Source organism: Prinia subflava, chromosome 3 (assembly GCF_021018805.1).
Source record: "Prinia subflava isolate CZ2003 ecotype Zambia chromosome 3, Cam_Psub_1.2, whole genome shotgun sequence".
NCBI lineage: Eukaryota > Metazoa > Chordata > Aves > Passeriformes > Cisticolidae > Prinia > Prinia subflava.
The window spans coordinates 43,513,949-43,531,573 of record NC_086249.1 but is presented as its reverse complement, the minus strand read 5'-3'; the positions used below and the strand labels follow the sequence as shown (position 1 = coordinate 43,531,573).

Here is a 17,625-nt window from a genome sequence, read left to right as displayed (position 1 = left end):
TGTGCTATGCAAAGTGGCCTGAATACAACCCTTGGTCTCAGCTCCCTCATCTGTAATGCAGGCACAATAACAAACCTCAGCAAGACTATGGGGAGATGTGCAGATCCCAGTGAAGAGGACAACATGGCTACTTTTATAGGCAAACATCTACTTTGCTATATACAACATAAGGGGGACCTGGTTTTAGAGGAGTTTGCCATCTGCAAGAGCTTGCTCCTGATAAAACATCCAGAGTTAAAAAAGGGATGTAGAAGTTAGCAGGAGTACACCTTGGCACCTGCAGCAGCATTTTTGCATAGACTATGCTGTGTTCCAGCATAGCTATTTCCAGATGGCACCATATTTTATAATTTCCTCTTGAAGTTGACTGCTATCACATATATATATATTGTACAACAAAGATGTACAAAAGAGTGAGTTATTGCCTGTTCTTTGTTGTACACACTTTCCAAATATCTGGAGATTTATTTATGTAGTGCTTAGTCTTCCTCGGAAGAGAATCTTTGCCTGGAAAAACAGTATATGCAGCAGCTACAAAAGATAAGGAGAAACAGAACAGTGTGGCTAATAATGAGAACACCAACAGCAAAAATGTACAGGGTTTTGTCACAGTAATCCTGGGGCTGATGAAAAGGTGGGATGAAGTTTGGCAGATACACAGAAAAAACCCAGTAGTTCCCAAGAATGAACCACAGAAAGAGGAAAAGGCTGAGGGTTAGATGGATGTAGTACTTGTGAGCATTCTGCCTCCAGGGATACTCGTCATCATCGTCATCATCAATCACAACAGACTTGGAGAGCAGCTGCCTCATCCTGGTTGAGTCGTACAGCAGGAGAGTCACCTGGAGGAGTTGGGGGAGAAAAGGGAATAAGTAAAGTGGCTGCAGAGAGTCTGAACACCTTCTGGCCACTGCCAGTCTTTGGGTCAAATAAAATTGAGTGGGGGAAAATAGTGTAAGAGAAAGCTAAGGAGCAACAAATGAGGCAGGTACTGCTGGACAATAATGCATTTTTTCCTTGGAGGTTACTCAGCAGTGGGGGTCATACATTGGAAAAAAAATGTTGATGGAAAGGCGTAAGAACAGATTGTGTAGGGAGATGGCAGCAGCTCCCACGCTGGAGACTTTTAAGAACAGATTAGAGTAACTGCTAAATTACTTAAGTAATGTTGTTCCTGCCTTGTGGTGGGTAGATTTTTCTCTTCTAACTCTCTTTTTCCATGGGTAGAAAGTTGAATCAGCTTATATCAAATCATGAAGCATGTAGACTATGACTTAAACCTCAAAGAAATTGCTTTAGATACTTGCAATGTACTGTTGTCAAATTTTCTTCAATTAAGTGCTATTTCCTCAGATTGCTCCATTCCTGCCTGCAGTCAAAACTAGCAGAGAAATATGTGGATTACCATGATGCCAGGTGGTTAGGAACAGCTGGTATAGAAGGAAATGCAGTGGTACTCATCAGCAATGCCTGGATTTCTTGTTTAGTCTTGGCAATACAAAGAACACAGGTAAATTCTCTGGGGGTCTCAGTCATATTCTCCTTCACAGAGTTATACTCTGTACTCATTTTTCTGCTTGAAATTAAAGAGAAGAGCACCCCTCATTTTACACTCTTCTTTCCCCAGAACACTGGCCAAGAAAAACCTGTTGGTGTACATATTTTGCTGGTTCAGATTTTATTCCATGTGCCTCATTTTCAATAGGAAAAGTTTAGCAAGAGAATCCAGAGTTTTCTCTTATTCTTACTCTTCACTGTAAAACTGTTTGATTATATATAAATTATTAAATATTTGTTCACAAAACCAATTGGCTTTCCAGCCCAGGTGTTGGTACCAGTTTTTGAGAAACATAAAGTCCCAGCACCAACAAAGTCAAAAAAAAAGGTGTTTCCACTGATGTCTCACATCCAGCTGAACACTCAAAGTGACAGGCTTGCTCAAACATCATCTTCTCATAGAAACTTTCTTCCTAGGAACATTTATTTTACACGTGCTCATAAGACACAGGAGGGATAAACCTGCCTGGCCAGTGGCTCTGAGGTTTCTGCATGGGGATGCCTGTGGCTGCAGCTGAAGCCTGCTGCAGTCCATGTAGCTTTCAGCTCAGCACTCAGATTCTATGAAGCTCAGCAGTGAGAATGGGGTTAAATGGCAGATGAATATTGGGTTTGAGGCAGTCAGAGAAAGCTCCCAGGTAGATTTATGAATCTCAGCTGCATATAAGTAGTTCACAGAAAGCACATTTAATTCTTATGGATATTGCCTTTTCAAGTGTGATTGAAGAAATTGCTGGCAGTCACTCACATTGTTACTAGCTGCTGAATATACATTTATGGAGCAGCATGGCATGAATTCAACAGGCCTCTCTGGGTGCTCTAGAATGGTTTGGTTGCCTCAGTGAACAGTTACCATTGCTTTTTTTAAAAGGCTGGAGGTGGTAAAGAAATTGATGAGGAGCCTACAGACTGCACAGATCTGTGTTAGAATGACTTGCCATTAGATAATGTCCATCCCAGGACAGCATCCATTCAGACATCATCCTGCACCCATTCTCCGACCTTTTAACTTCCAGAGCTTAAGTGAGTGCACCGCTTGATGCAGTCAGTGCAGTGAACAGAACAGAGGGCAGAGTTCAGACTGGCAAGAATTGGCTGCATTGAATTTGGCTGCAGACCAGCCGCTGAGATGGCACATGAGTGAAGCTGATCAAGTTCTGACCAAATGCATTTGCCAAACTGCAAAATAAGCAGTACTGCTGTCAATTGAAGTAAAATTCAAACCATTACTTGACATCAGCATGAATATTTAAACTGATGTATTTGCCACCTTATTTATAGTGAGAAAAACTGACTTTAAACTGACTTAAAGAAATAGCTAAGAACCAGTCAACATTTTTAAAGAAAGCTTCAATCCACTAGCCTCAAAATTTCCTTTCAGTTCTGCTCTAATCTTTTCTAAACTATTATTAAATTAACTTTTGATTATACAGATAAGTCCACTGGTGTGATCGAATGACTAAGCATTGGAACTCACAACACAGCAAATTCCTTGTAACAAGATTAAGCACTTTTTTTTTTTTTTTTCCATTTTCTTATTTACCGACCAAAGGTCCTTGGAGGGCACGATTCATATCCCAGAGATGTGCTGTGGTTTGGTTGGGTTACCACTGTGAAAGAGTACAGTGAATGCAGAGACCTGCAGAGGAGTATTCTTTCCCCTTTCTTTCAGTCCTGGCAAAGAAAACAGGCTAGAAATGTTGTGGCAAGGCTCTTCCTGCTCCCTAGCAGCCAGTTAACACCATCTGCAAAGGGACTGTCATAACAGGGTGGATCCTTTAGAGTCAATGCAGAGTTATAGCTTTATAGTGGCCAGGGTTTATCACAGGTATGAGGGTGTCTCTACTTGTCAAACTGCCAGTGTGGCTCAGCAAAGATATAAGTGAGCACAGTCCACTAGCAGACAGGTAGTTGTGGTTAGAAAATGCTGCATCTAGATTAATAAGCCCTGCTGTGTTGCAGGGATATATTTACTTTGGAAGGAAGTGATTCTGCTGCAGTCATTTACTTCTGGCCAAGTCAGAGTGGGAGTAAATTGAACTTGTGAAGGGCTATGTACAAACACCAGCGGTTTTGTAGTATTCCCAAAGCAAGGAGAGTAACTTATTTTTTGTCCTGTATATATGAAAATAATGGAGAAAGATTTTGGCAAGCCTGGAGGATTGCTTGTGGAAAAAGGACCCCATTTACCACAGGCATCCTGTTAAGTAGTCATTTCCCTCAGTAGGGATGGTAGCACAGATGCTGTGATGCAGGAGAAAGTCACACCACAATGTGTGGGACAAAGCTGAGCTCATTTGCAGCTGACTTGACTGACAGGTGCTTTTGGTGCTGGAACAAGCACACTCCAATCCCAGCAGCTCTCCAGTACTGGGTGCATGTGACTGTCTGCACCTATCATTATGTCTTAACCAGCAAGTCAAAGTCGAGTCACACAAAATATTTTTCACACACAGAAGGCACATTACCTTTAAGCTGCCAATCACGCCACCCACCAACAGATATAAGGGAATCAGTGGCTGAACTGGGCAGTCTTCCAAAAACTTCATTCCTGAACGGCAAAAATGAGTGTTTGTTATCTCAAGTGACCAGATATTGCAACAAGCTGTACAGTGAAAACTACAGGTGCTGTAAGTGAAGTGTAGTGCTTACACCCAAGGCTTGTATCCTGTGTCTGTTGAAATGGGGCCTGAATTAAAATGGGTTTGCACTTCCCAGTACAGGAGTGAGGGCCATGAACAAGCAAAAGGCAGGAGAAGGAAAAGAGAGAGCAAAGGCAAACCCAACATTACTGTTTTCTGGCATTACTAATTGGATCCACATATAGAGGTCATTAGCTTCAGCCACAGCTCTTCATTAAATGAACCATTGATGGAGATGGACAGGAAATTTTCATCAGCGGTAGAAAATTCACTGAAAATCAAAACTATGAAAAGAAGGAACTGTGATAAACTTCCCCCAGGATTTTCCTGCTCATTAGTTCCTATGAGTGTGGCATGTTCCTGAGTTAGGTGCCTGTAAGCTTGGAGCTTGCCTGGAGCCAAGACCCGTGGGAACACCTGGAACCATTTTAGCTTTCCAGGCAGCTGAGAGGGAGCTGTAGAAACTCAAGTTTCCAAGCTGTTTGGGTTGCTGGAGGATAAAAGAATTGGTTGTTATGGAGCTGGGGACCCTGGCAACCCTCAAATCTACTGCAAGAAAGGGAAAGCTGGGTAAGTTTTAGGGAAGAGAGTGTATGGCTGTGTGAGGATGTTGCTGGTAGAGACTGAAGCTTGTGATACAGGTCTGTGGCAGTGAAACTCATCTGTCCAAATATAGATGTCTGCAATGCAGGCATCCATATGTGAACTAGTTTTCTACACTCTGTAGTCAATAGGGAGAAATAGGCACTTGTAAAATTCAATTCATTTGTCCTAAGATAGACATTTGAAATGGGTCAGGTGAATTGGTCCCTGAAAGCACTTCTGTCTCTCCATGGCTATGCAAGGAATCCAGAGAGCCAGCTGTAGAAACCTGTAAGTTAGCTGGGATGAATCCCCCGCCCAAGTCTCTTACCCAATGGCATCTTCAGAAATTTTACACGGTTCATTACACCGTAATTTTATAGATATTGATCCCAAGTTTCAGGGCTTTGACTGATCAGTTGCACAGGGTAGAAAGGATTTTCAGTCTTCTTGCTATATAGTTTGCAAGGAGATATTCTGACTTTTCTCTGAATAATTAGGGTTACCTAGTTACAGGATACTGAAAGGAACGTATTGGTCTTAGTACTAAACCTCTCTCAGGTGGAACGTCTTGCCTCCATTTTTAGAACTACACTGAATGGGAGGAATTAGGAAAGAAGAACCAGTGGGTTTTGGTTTGGTAGGGGGTTCTTTATTGTTTTGGGGGGGAGGTTTGGGTTTTGTTTTGGTTTTTCTTTTCTATAGCTGTAATCCTCTTTAGCTTGTCAGTTTGCTCACCAAATCCACTGCCATTGCTGGTCCAGAACATTGCTGATGTCCTGAACCTCTCCTGCACTCCTAGCATGGCATAATAGAGGTGTTCTGGATTGTGGTTGCTTGCTACAGGTCTGACTTCAGTCACAGGACACAGGACAGTGTTTTATGGTCTGCAGTTTTGTGTTCCCCTGTGCATAAGGGCTATCAAGTCCAGTGGACTCTTCTATACAAACTACTTATTACCAACCTGTGTATAAATGAAAAAGGCTGCGCTTAGACGGATTTGGACTCTCTACTCTTTCATTCTTATTACACAGATGTAATTTTTTGCCCATTTTGCCACTATGTAACACTGAGACCTGCTCAGACTCCCAGCTTTACAGGGATAGGCAGCAGGGAAATTGTCACAAATTACTTCATGTTCATAAGAAAGCTGCTGCCAAGGTTTCCAGAGTCCTTGGCCATCTAATAGCCAGCCACAAAAGCAGCTGGCCAGGGATCACTGGGAATATACTTCAATTTAGGAACCTAGGCAATTTCTATTTCCAATATGTTAACAGAGATTTCAATTTAAGGGGGAAAAAAATCAAGAAAAATTGCCTTACTGTTTTTTTCTCATGAAGCTACGATTCTCTTTCCCAGACAAATCTATTATGGAATCTTTTCATATATATATGGCATCAGTCAGTCTTGGGAAGGATTTGAGTGACAGACAGTGGCACTCTGTAGGTTTTGGGAAAACACTGCAGACAGATATGACAGCAAAAGTGTAGGTCAAAGCAGGTGATACAGTAGTAACTTTAAAAATACACACCAAGCAAGGTGTGAATAGGAAATGTGGACCTACAGTTGACAGATGGGCACTGCTATTTGTTACAGTGAAATCAGTGAATGTGCCAATCAGTTCTTACACAGCATGTGTTTATCTGGGAACACCAAAACTGGTAGGAAGGCATCAGTGCTGGGTCTTCTTTCCCATAAGTAACAGATATATTTTCTTTTGACTGCTAGAGATGGGATATATGGACCATGAGAGATCAAAGGTCTGCTTCTACTGCAGTGCTCCCTGCAAGCAGGAGCAATCTGTGATTCAGAGTGAAGAGTGAAAATTGAGCCTGACCACAACACAGGACAGTACAGGAATACAAATTAATGAACGAAAGGCCTTTGCAAGATCAGACACACCCTGAACAGCATCCAAGGTGAAAAAAAAAAAAAAAGAGATGGGAGACTTGGGAAAGCAGAGGTACTTGCACATTTTTACCTCTTGTCTACCACAGAACAACACTGCAGTGTCATCCAGGACACAGGGTCCAGCAAGTGGAAAGAGCACTTGTGAGCAAAGAGGACATGAGCTTCTCTAGGGCACCATCTGGGGCAGTGCTCTGGCATGGGCCACAAGGGATTGCTACCAAGGAAGTGTCCATGTGTCCCATGATTATCCATGAGATGAGGGGTCAGGACAAATGACAGTCAATATAGCACTGGCCTCTTTTTAGCTGCTCTACTCTTCTCAGCTGAAAATGGCTGAAATACATCCATAGGAAAGGAGGGCTGCTGTACAGCAAGGCTGATCCGCTGCCTGGTGCCCACTCCATGACTTTTTTCCTAATGGGAGGGCAGAGACCACAACATGCCAGGCCATTTTCAGGTGCTCCTTGTGGATGGCTGCAGCTGTCATCACTTAGCACAGACCTCAGTCAAGCCCTGACTGTGAGCCTTACACTTGGATCTAAGTGCTGCAGGGAATTTATCTCAAAGTAATTTCTTTTGGGCACCATTTTATCAGCAAAGCAGAGGACTGGCTGAAGGACTGCAATGCAAGGAAAGATTGTGTTGAACAACAACTGCTGAAGCACAAGACTGGTTCCCACGTAAAGGCATGGAGTATGAGAATAGGCTTCAGACAGTTCTCAGGAGCATTAGAGATTTGAGGAATTATTTGGTGTTAGGAGTGTGAGGAGTAGTACTGGGTTAAATTTGAACAGGAGACAATTTAGACTGCTTATGAAAAAAAAACATGTCATCAGCTTTCAAATGTGGTTTAGCTACCCTTGGGGAATTCTGTATATAGAGGTTCTCTGGATGACATACAAGAATGGGTTATTGAGAGTAATCCTTCACTGTCCTGGAAACTAAAAAAATTAAAATAAATCTCTATACCTTTGGAGTTTTTAGTGAAAAAAAGGGATCTGCTCTGCCAGTAAGAGTGAAAAAGCTGCTAAACAATCTATGGCTTAAATGATGTCGCAAGTCTGCAGCTTGGAAAATATGCTGAGTCTTTTTCATGTGTCTTGAGTTATACTGTGATTTACAGCATTATTGAATTTTAAGAGTATATAATGTTAGTGTGCAATTATTGCCAGGGCTGCCTCTTATTCATCTCTGAGTTTTAACAAGTATTGTATCTCACTGTTTTCCTCTATTGGAAGCAAGAGCCAAAACAACTGGAGGCACATCAGCAAGTTTTTTTCTGAGATCATAGAACAGAATATTATCAGAAAACCGTAGGGGTTTGCTCGAAAAAGAAATATCTGCATTTTCCTTGACATTTCATATTCCTAAAAATGCCTTTGCTGATATGGAGCTGCAGGAAACCAATATCCTCTGACAACCCTATATTACAGTGACACTATCTCTTAATGTCAGTAAGTTGTGGGGAGAAAAAGGGCTCTGTATCTGATGCAGGAGATATCCAGAGCTCCAGACTAATATCTTAGCATAGATCTTCCACTTCTCACTGATCTTAAAGATACTGTGAAATATTCCTGGGAAATTATGTCTGTAAGTGGTCAGATTCCAGACCTGGATTCATTTCCAGGAGGCTGGATGTCAATGTGCTTGGAAGCCATGCCACATTTTGTATTATAGCTTCCCATCCCTATTTCACATTCAGCCTGGGGAAAAGCTAAAGCTAAAATCTTCTTAAGGGATAAGTAGCAATCTTAAGTCATGGATAAGTATAAGAGCAGAAGTGTGGCGATGTAACTGTTGAGTCCATTTCCCTACTTCCTAATTGCTCCCTAATCCCTCGTTAGAACTCCCTAATTCCTAATTAGGACATCCTAATCAGAATCCCACCACTGTCATCAGTGGTGCTTTGAAAGCCCCAGATTAGAGGAATGGCACCAGCCTTTAGCTGAACACTTATTATGTGTGTTTGGATAACTCTCCATGCCAATGGGCCAAGTGTCCCAACTGCCTCAAAAGCCATCTCATCTCAAGGCAGACACCTAAGAGAGGGTGTGGGAATTTCAGGAATGTCCATTTCCCTTAACAGCCTGCAAGGACAACAGCCAGTGCTCAGCCTGGCTGTGGATGCACACAGTCTGAGTCTAGGTGGGATGCAGCTTGCCCTCAGCATCTGCACGTAGAGTTCCTTTGGACCAGCTTTCACGAATAACAAGGCACAAGGTGAAGAGTTCCTCAGAGACAAGGGCTCTTGAGGACTTTGAATTCAAAGTGATCTGGATACACCGGAAAAAGGCACTCAGAGTCCACGAGATGAAACCTGATAGAGCCAAACACTGCATGTAGGGGAGGAAATGTCAATGTAAATAAAAAATGAGATATGTCTGGTAGGGGGCAGCACTGCCAAAAACCATCTGGGCTTACAATGCACCATAAATTAAATTGGAGGAAATGGATTGGTGCAGAGAGACCATGTTTCATTTTGAGGTGTGTTTACAGAAATCTTGCATGTTAAACAGAGAAGCTAATTACTCTGCATTGCTCATTGCTCAGGTCTCAGCTGGAGGCTTGTGTTACATCTTTCTGGTTTTTATAAGGAAAAATACTTACATTGGCCAGAGGTCAAAGGAGGGAAGCAAAAAGGAAAAAAAAAAAAAAAAAAAAAAAAAAAAAAAAAAAAAAAAAAAAAGCCACAGAAACAGTGACCTATGAGGTCAGGATGAAAGAATTAGGTTTTTAAGACCTCTGGGAAAACAAAAGAGAAGATGGAGCAGGGTTATAATAGCAGCCTTCAAACAGTTCAAAGGATCTCTTGAATAGGACAGTGACCAATATGTTTTTGTGACCACAGTGGGCAGGATAGGCTGTAATCTGTTTAATTTGCCACAGGGAAGATTGAGATTGGATATGGGGAAAATTATTTTGTCTTTGAGAGCAATAAAGTGTTGAAATAGCCTCCTTGGGAAGCCATGGGATTTCCTTGAGCAAGGGCAAGTCAGACATCTGTCAGGGATGCCAAGAGCATGTGAGCCAGTCTGAAAGCAGAGGTGGACTGGTGTCTCTATTGATGTTTTTCAAGAGGGGTTCACAACCCATGTGGAGGATGTGAAAGACCCAAAGAGAGCAGTGAAGTGATAAAGAAAAAATAAGTCTATGTTAATGATAAAGCAAAGGTGATGCTTAAGAAAAGACGAGCCTTATGCAGTTTAAAAATGTATAAAATTCTGCAGCTCAAAGGATTTTCCTTTCTTAAATATTTGATCTTGAAATGCTACTCACAAATCCAGCCTTCGAGGGGTTATACTGAGACAGAGCAGCCAAAAACCAGGTCTGACTTTCAAAAAGGTAAACAGCAGCCTACAGCATCTCCTTTTCCCTTCCAGCACTATGCTGCTACAATTTTTTGCAGTGTAGGTAATACAGAGGGATCCTGAGTAATGAAATCTTCTCATGTGTCAGATTCTCAGCCTCCTCCCACAAACAAAGCTGGGTTTTGAGGTAGAACACACTGGAGGGGGTTTTAAGATGAACAGGGTTAGAATTTAAGTACTTCTTCCTCCCTGATATGGAGTGTAGGCTGAGATTCTGTCTGAAGCTGAAGTACCAAGAAAGAGGTTTAACAGTTGGAAACTGAATTTTCCAGCTCCTTTCTTCCACCAGATGTGTTAACCTGCCACACAGTGCCAGAAAGTTTCTATTTTCAATTTACTTTAGTAGTCAACTTACCTATAAAAGTCATGGACAGTGGTAAGGCAAGGAAAGCGAGGAGCCCAAATATAAAGCATGCTGTGAAGGGGAAAAGAAAGACAGCGTTATTTGGGCTAGTTCAAGTTTAGAGGCCAGCAGTTCCATCCAGTCCTTTACAGATGCTCTGTATCTACACAGTTGTGCAGGAAGAAATGCAGTGCACTTGATGGGGTGGGAATATCCCCTCTGTGGTGCAGCATTTGAGGTGACAGGACCATCACATGTTTTATCACTTCCAGGGTGCAGCGAGAGACACAAACTGCTTTTGCAGCTACTACTTGTACTTGTCTTATTGCAAGGGCAAGGAGTCATCCACTGCTGCCTTATCCTGCATCCTTTTCAGAGGCACTGCCAGGCGACTTTGCAGTAACAAGTAATTTTGCATCAGCTAATCCATGGCAACTGATGAGCCGTATCTGTTTGCTAAGCAAATAGCAGCTGTAATGCCATTCCACTTAGTTTTCATTGATAGCTAAATAAACTGTCTTTATCACAGATGTGAATGGTTTCTGGCTGGTCTAACTCCCTGGCCCAGCTTAGCTCATGAGCGCAAAGGGAGCAGCCCTGCTGCAAGGAGTGGGATTTGTCATTGGGCCAGGTCAGCTGAAGCTGTGTGGAAGGATGCTCTTAGGGGTGCACAGACTGTCCCTGCAGGTGAGTGGATCTGAGCTGCTTACTTACTCCCTAGAGGGTTGCTGGTGTGTCTGAGCCCTGATATTTTCCCTGCACAGCCGGGTGCTGCAGAGGATGAATGTTTACCTTCACAGAAGGTGAGGGACACTAGCATCAAGAACAGTGTGAGCAGCCTGTCTCACAGAAGCTGTCACCTCTGGGCCTAATCACGAACACTTGGCAACATTAAAGTGGAACGCTGCCCTGCCAAATGAGAGTAAAATATAATGAGGACATTCTGTGGCAAGTGTCCCTGCAGAGCCCTTCCAGAAACGGCTCAGGCTGCAAGTGGGTGCCTCAGGGTGCCAAAGTGCAGGTGGGCACAGATTGCAGAGTGGCTGAGAAGAGCACAGATAAGAAAAGGAGTAGGATGTCTCCTTGGAGGCTTGCGAAAAAAATCTTGGAGCAAGTATTTGGAGTTGGCTTGGGACCAGCCCTTTCACCAGGTAAACTGTGCCCTGCAGTTCCCCATGCCAGAAAACTGCAGCCTCTGGAAGGTGCATGGTGTCCCCCTGGCCATGCAGGATCAGGGACACTGCCAGCACCCTGCAGACAGTGCTGCTCTGGGAAATTCTGCAGCACTGCCCAAATATCACCCTCAGGCTGCCTTAGAGAAAAAGGGCAGCATCAGTGCCTCTCTTGTACAGAAGGAGAAACAGAGGGGACATAGGAACAGCATCAAAATTCAGAGCAGATCCACCAGGCTTTCTGACTCGCAGACACTCTTCATGGGAACACACCATCCCCCACATCCTGCTCATGTTTTCTCCAGCGAGAACCAGGATCTTACACTTCAGCGCTTGAGAGACATCTTTTTCAGAAGCAGCATGTTTGTTATCTCTGTGAACTGGAGAGACTGAGGGTATTTTGAGCTGAAGAAAGCACTTCTCTTCCTTTGTGCAGCCCCCTCCTCCTTTCCTTGTCGGCCAGTCTCCCCCTCTCACCTCTCTCTCTCTCATTTTTGCTCAGCCTCCTATCTCTTGAGTGCTGCACAGTGCAGAAATTCTTCCTCTGCTTGAATATTGTCCTACACTTGACTAAGCTCTTTCAACTACTGACAGCCTCTCATTAGAACAACTCAGCCTAGAGCCTCCCTTTTCACCACGTGTCACATTTTGTGCTTGCTCCTCTTGCTCTTCAGTTATCTAGACTGTTCTTTCATATTAAAGAGCGATGATATTGTAAATGACTTGGGCTTCCAACATCATTTGTGGGCAGACAGTGCCCACAGGCTGGGCAATTCATTTATCTGGTGCCCAGAGGGGTGCAGCTCGGCTCTGCAGGCATTGCAGCCACTGCCTGGTGATGCCACAAGTCCTGTCATTGCAGTGCAGCCGTCGCAGCGACATCAGCCCTCTGCCCGTGGTTTCGTGGCTGCCTCCCGCCCCTGGCCTTGCTGCACGGGAAGTGCTCAGGAGCCCGGGACGAGGAGGAGGCATCGTGTCATGTGTTGATTGTGCAGCGCCTGCTCTGCCTGACGCCGGGGAGGGACGCTGCAGTAAGCTCTGAACAGGGCTCAGGGGGCTCGTGTGAGGCTGCACATCTGGCACACAGCTGTCCGTGTTTGCTTGTGCCTGACATCTACCCACCAGCCCGATTTTGGAGGGGAGAAATGGGAGATAGAGACCACTCAGAGCTCAAGAGAAAAAGATAATGGTTCATTAGTTCCGCTCCCAAAGCAGTCACTGGGAATGTATTTACTCATTACCTCCCCATTCAGCCCCAGCCTCTTAGGTCTCGAATTGGAGGGGCAGATGCATAGTCCGGGAAGGCTTCCAGATCCATGTTTAACAAAGTGAGACTCTTCAAGAGTTGCCTACACAACTAGTGGGGCTCTGCAGCCACTCTCAGTACAGCTAGCAGCACTAAAGACTGATTTTCCCTACCCGTGTGGGGGTTTCACAGCAATGCTGCTCAGCTGGGATCCACGCATTCCCCGCCTGGGTTTGTCTGGGCTGTGCTGCCCCGTTCCGGTCTGAAGACAAATTGTTCCAGAAATGGTGTTTGCCGCAGGGCAGCGCAGCTCAGCGGGGAGGACGCTGCTGTGCAGGCAGGCCCACGTGTGAGATTGTGGTGTTTTTATGTCACAGGCTAGTCAGAGAAGCCCCTGGCCCCATTCCTGGAATAGGTGGCAAAAAAGGTGGCAAAAAACACAACACAACTAGGGAAGTGTTTCCAGGCGTGCCTCGAAAGGGTATCTGTCCCACAAAGGTGGTGCCAGGGCATCAGGCAGAACTCACTGCTCTGCACCAGCGGGGCACGGGTGGAGCCCTGCTGTGGGCTCCCAACGTGCCGGGAAAAGGAAGGGAACAGTTCGTGTCTGGGGTCACAGCAGAGGAAGAAGAGGACAGGTGGCTGCATATCTTGCACATTCCTTGAAATCTGTGGTCACAAAAATTAGATCAGTGGGTGCAAGTTTTGTGTCTCCTGCCCAGCAGTACAGTCAGCTGATATAAATCTGCTGTTTGCCTGAGTTCCTCTTGTCAGGGTTTCCCCAAAGAAGTAAATGCACTTGAGATCACTGTTGACATTTTGGCTGTGTGTCATGGTCTCTCTTCTGTCTCATACTGAGCCTTTGTGTCTCCCACAGCCATCCTCTGCCACCCCCTTGTTGTGCCTGGCCTGAGGACACACAGCCCGTTGCCCTCTGGCATTTGTTTGGGATCTGGAGGCAGTATTGGAGGTGACACCAATTCACATCTGGGCTCCTCAGACTTCATTTTGCTGCCACAAGTTTTCCAAGCATTTGGAAGTTTCAGATCAGCTCAGGCTGTGCCTATTTATTTTGAAGAGAGAGAAAAATTTCTTTCTTTTCAGGTAAGAGTCTTCACAGGATTTTCAGAAGCAATTTGTGAATACAAATCTCAATCTACTCTCCTCAGAAGTATGCTAATACAGCTGTAGTGCAAGCTGCTTAGTAAAGTGACAAGTTCTCTGATAAAGAATACAGTAATAAATGAAGTGTTGGTTACATTACTATCATTCCCAAGTGCTATTTGTCCTGTAGCCTGTCAGGTTCTGCATAAAAAAGGAATATTTTTTTTTTCTAATTTAATGCTACCATCTTCCAAACAAATTCTGCTGTTACCCCAGGATTTATCTGCACAAACAAGCTGAGGAGCAAAACTCTGTGTGAAAATTCACAGTGTGCCCTTTAGACACCCTGTGGGAATGCCACTCGGGAGGGGCCTGACTCCCAGCAGTCTGGGTGTTGGGAAATTCGGGTCAAATTCAGTTGGCAGGGCCCCATGCCTGCTGCTGCCCTGAGGCAGATGCAGATGGTAGTGCAGCAGCTTAGCAAGCAGTGTCACAGTGTGCTGCACTGCAGCACGGGTGGTGTAACAGGCTGGAGTGCAGATGGGGAGCAGGTATTTTCACCCATGTTTTTTTCCTTCATGGTATCTGCAGTACTGATAGGCACTGGGAGAAAAGAAAGAATACAGCCTGTGAGGGTGTCAGGGCACAAAAAGTCTCAATGGAACTTTCTGGGGAACCAGCCCCAGCAATGTTGTATGTTTTACAGGCCAGGGATGAGTCTGCCTGTGATTTTGGTAGCTGTGGATACTGACTGTCCCTCTGTGCTTTCAAGTCACAGCAAAATGTCACTATCTCAGATGGGATATGCAGAAAAGACTTGAACGAAGTAACATGAAGGAAAGGAATTAAATCTGTTCAGCTTGGCCAGCCACCACCAAATGAGAAAATAACAGCAAGGTTTGAGTGCCCAAAACCAGACCTGTGAGTGATCCAAAGAGTAGAGACATGAGATGTCCTTGCGCAAAACCAAAGACTGCTCTGTTCATGAGGCTAAATACCATAGCAAGGAGATATATTGATGGACTAGTTTTCGGCAATGAATGGCAGGAATCCCATCCCTGGTGTGATTTAATCCCCTGACCAAACTGGATACTCAGAAGCTGCAGGATTCAGGGTAAGAAACAGCCATTCCCATGGAGGCCTTCTGTTCCAGTGCAAAGCCACCATTTGCGGCAGGGGAAGTGTGAGAAAACTGACCAAATCCCAGCTCAGAGCCACCAGCTGTTTGCTGTGTTCCATCACTCTTTGCTTAGGCAAGGCTGAATTACTGTGAAACAGAACTTTGGTACACAGATATCAGCATCGCATCACCTAAAATTTATGTCCTAGGTGTAGGTGCTTTGGGGGTTGAGCAATATTGCAGAGTGTTTAGCCTGAATTTTATATTGTGCCTCTGGATACTGAGCTACAGTTACACCATGGTCTAAATTCTGGATTTGGACCCTTGTGAATAATTTCCAGAAGTAATTTTAAAACAATATTTAGGCATTACATATAGAGCCATTCAGTTTGCTTTGCAGTAGACTTAGGGTAGTGGATTACTCTTTTTTATTTTGGTCAGAAAATTGAAGACTGAACTTAAATTGCTAGACCAAGAACGAAAAGATGATCCACAGGTGCAGGTGAGTTGGCTCTTGGGAGTTATTTAAGTACTAGGAGATCAAAGGTAAAAATGTGGAGTTTTGCTGAAAAGCTCCTTGAAAAATATATACAGGATGATGAGGAAAATGAAATTAAGCATCACTGCACTTCATGAGGGCTTGCATTTTAATGACTATAAATAAATTTTGGATGCACTAGCTGATCCACAGCTAAAGCTGAGCTTATTTTGAACTTAAGCATGGTAAGAACCTGAATATGCTTTTCTGGTATGCTATTTCTGAGTTCCTTACTCATGGATAACTGTTCAGGTACCCAAGAGGCTGCTTCTGGTATAGAAGAGCATAGGTGAGATCAGAACTAATCCCAACCATTAAAACAATTCAGAAGGATTAATTATTTTCTCTGTCATCATTGACGTTCCAGTGGTAATTTGATAACAGGGAATGGTAACATTTTGCTTGTAGACACTAGGAACAAAAATCAGAGAAAACACCACTTTTGACTTTTTAGATTGTGATATTCACCAGCAGGCCCAGATCCCCCCTGCATGTCCTTTCTGCAGCATGTGAGGGATCCCACAGGGACCACTTGGGTCCCAAATTCCACTCCCAGGCACTTGTCAGGGTGTAATGAGAGTGCCACATGCTCTGCACCCCTTGTTTTTCATCACTCCCCAGCCCTCCTTTTCCCTAGGGCAATGATGAGCATGAAAAAGTGGGCCAGAAAATATCCTCTCCTTCTCTGCCTGTGCCAGGTTTCTGCAGGGAGGCCTGGATTGAGCTTTCTGTCCCTTTGGCCTGATTTTCTCTGCTAGATTGTAAGGCAGCAAGGAATTGAGAGGTTTAATCATTACTAAAAGTTCATTCTGAACTTTGGAGCCTTTCAAGCAAAACAAAGATCAGGAATATAGAAGACCCCAAGGTAACACCCTAGACTGGCAAATGCAGCGATTAGTGTGGGTAAAGTATCAGTTGTGATGGGTGGTAAAGGGGTTTGCTGCTTCTTGTATTTGAGTGGAACTAGAAATTGCTACTGCCTAGCAGTGAAAGCAAAAGGCACTTGGAACTCAGAGTGAAAAGGAGATGCAGTCAGCAGGAGTAAGCTGCTTTAAAACTCATGCATTTCAACCTCCTGCTGAGGACACTGCTTCCCTGATCTTACAAAACCCCACCTCTGAAGTGTATTTCTCCTGTACCCCTGTGCAGCTTGCACAGCCTCAGCCCAGGTCAACTTTCTGCTGTGTTGCTCCTTGGAGAGCAAGAACCAGCCTGTTCAACCAGCTGTCAGCTCATTACAGCCCTCTGTGTCCTCCACCCTGGGTGGGAAGAACCTGTTGCTTTAAAGCCTGAGCAAGGCCAGGCTGTCATGCAAAAGAATCTCAGTCCAGTTGGAAACTGGTGCTTCCAACCCACAGCAAAGGGCTGCCTATGGGGGACACCGCACCTGCAGTGGCCCTTGTGCCAGGGAGCAGGCAAGCAGAAGGAAGAATAACCTGTCCCAAATCTCACTGGGTGGAAGGGGGATATTCCTGACCATATTCCATCCCCAGACTTTGTCCCTGTGCCATCACCCGGGCTGGCAGCAGTTTTGCTCCTAGGAATTGCTCCTAGGAGAGTTTTGTTCCCAGGCTGGCTGTGCTGCTCCTCACAAGGTGATTTTCCCCGTGGATGCTTCTGCTGCACAATGTGTAAGGTAACACTTCAAAGAGGAGGCAAACACATTATTTTGCTCAGGCTGTCTGTTGCAGCCCATATTTAGGTACATGTTTGTTTGAAATTTTGTGCTGGTTGCTATACTTGAAATACTGCAAAAGCTGCAACAGGCAGCTGCTGTTGGTGTAGAGTTACTATAGCACATTTCATGAGCACCCAAAATTGTCTAGGAAAGGAAACTTCAGTGGAAGATTCAGGTGGGACTTGGTACCATTGTGATTCCTTTATATACCTGGCTTAGCAACAGGGCTGCTTAAATACGTGAGGCAATCACTACCAGAAGTGCCTTACCATTGCTGGCAATTTTAGATATGCACCGGTGGCAGGCTTTCTCCAGGCCAGCAGCCATTGTGGGGAGCCCTCTGGGGTGCCTGTGGAGACAGAGA

At 44.5% G+C, this 17,625-nt stretch overlaps 1 protein-coding gene and 1 long non-coding RNA gene across 3 annotated transcripts in view; one reads left to right on the top strand and one right to left on the bottom strand.

Annotated features, from left to right (window-relative positions):
* Positions 1-17,625, top strand: part of LOC134547898 (uncharacterized) — a 34,064-nt gene that overhangs the window by 4,959 nt on the left and 11,480 nt on the right. Inside the window, exons 1-2 of one of the 2 annotated variants that reach the window (XR_010079645.1) lie at positions 7,633-11,090; positions 13,699-13,925. This is a non-coding gene — a long non-coding RNA (uncharacterized LOC134547898). Of the gene's footprint in view, positions 1-7,632; positions 11,091-13,698; positions 13,926-17,625 lie in introns of those variants that run through there. The other variant, XR_010079644.1, reaches the window with a different exon arrangement.
* Positions 480-17,588, bottom strand: TMEM272 (transmembrane protein 272). Its single transcript, XM_063392032.1, has 4 exons — positions 17,531-17,588; positions 10,416-10,475; positions 4,026-4,108; positions 480-842 (listed from the first exon to the last, which is right to left on the bottom strand). The coding sequence occupies exons 1-4, from the start codon at positions 17,586-17,588 to the stop codon at positions 480-482; spliced, it is 564 nt and encodes a 187-aa protein (XP_063248102.1).

Excerpts from the sequence above, each read along its gene's own strand:
- TMEM272 (XM_063392032.1), bottom strand. The coding sequence starts at position 17,588 with ATGGCTGCTGGCCTGGAGAAAGCCTGCCACCGGTGCATATCTAAAATT. Across the intron at positions 4,109-10,415 it reads ACTGTCCATGACTTTTATAG|GAATGAAGTTTTTGGAAGAC; the intron begins GTAAGTTGACTA and ends TTTGCCGTTCAG. Across the intron at positions 843-4,025 it reads GCGTGATTGGCAGCTTAAAG|GTGACTCTCCTGCTGTACGA; the intron begins GTAATGTGCCTT and ends CAACTCCTCCAG.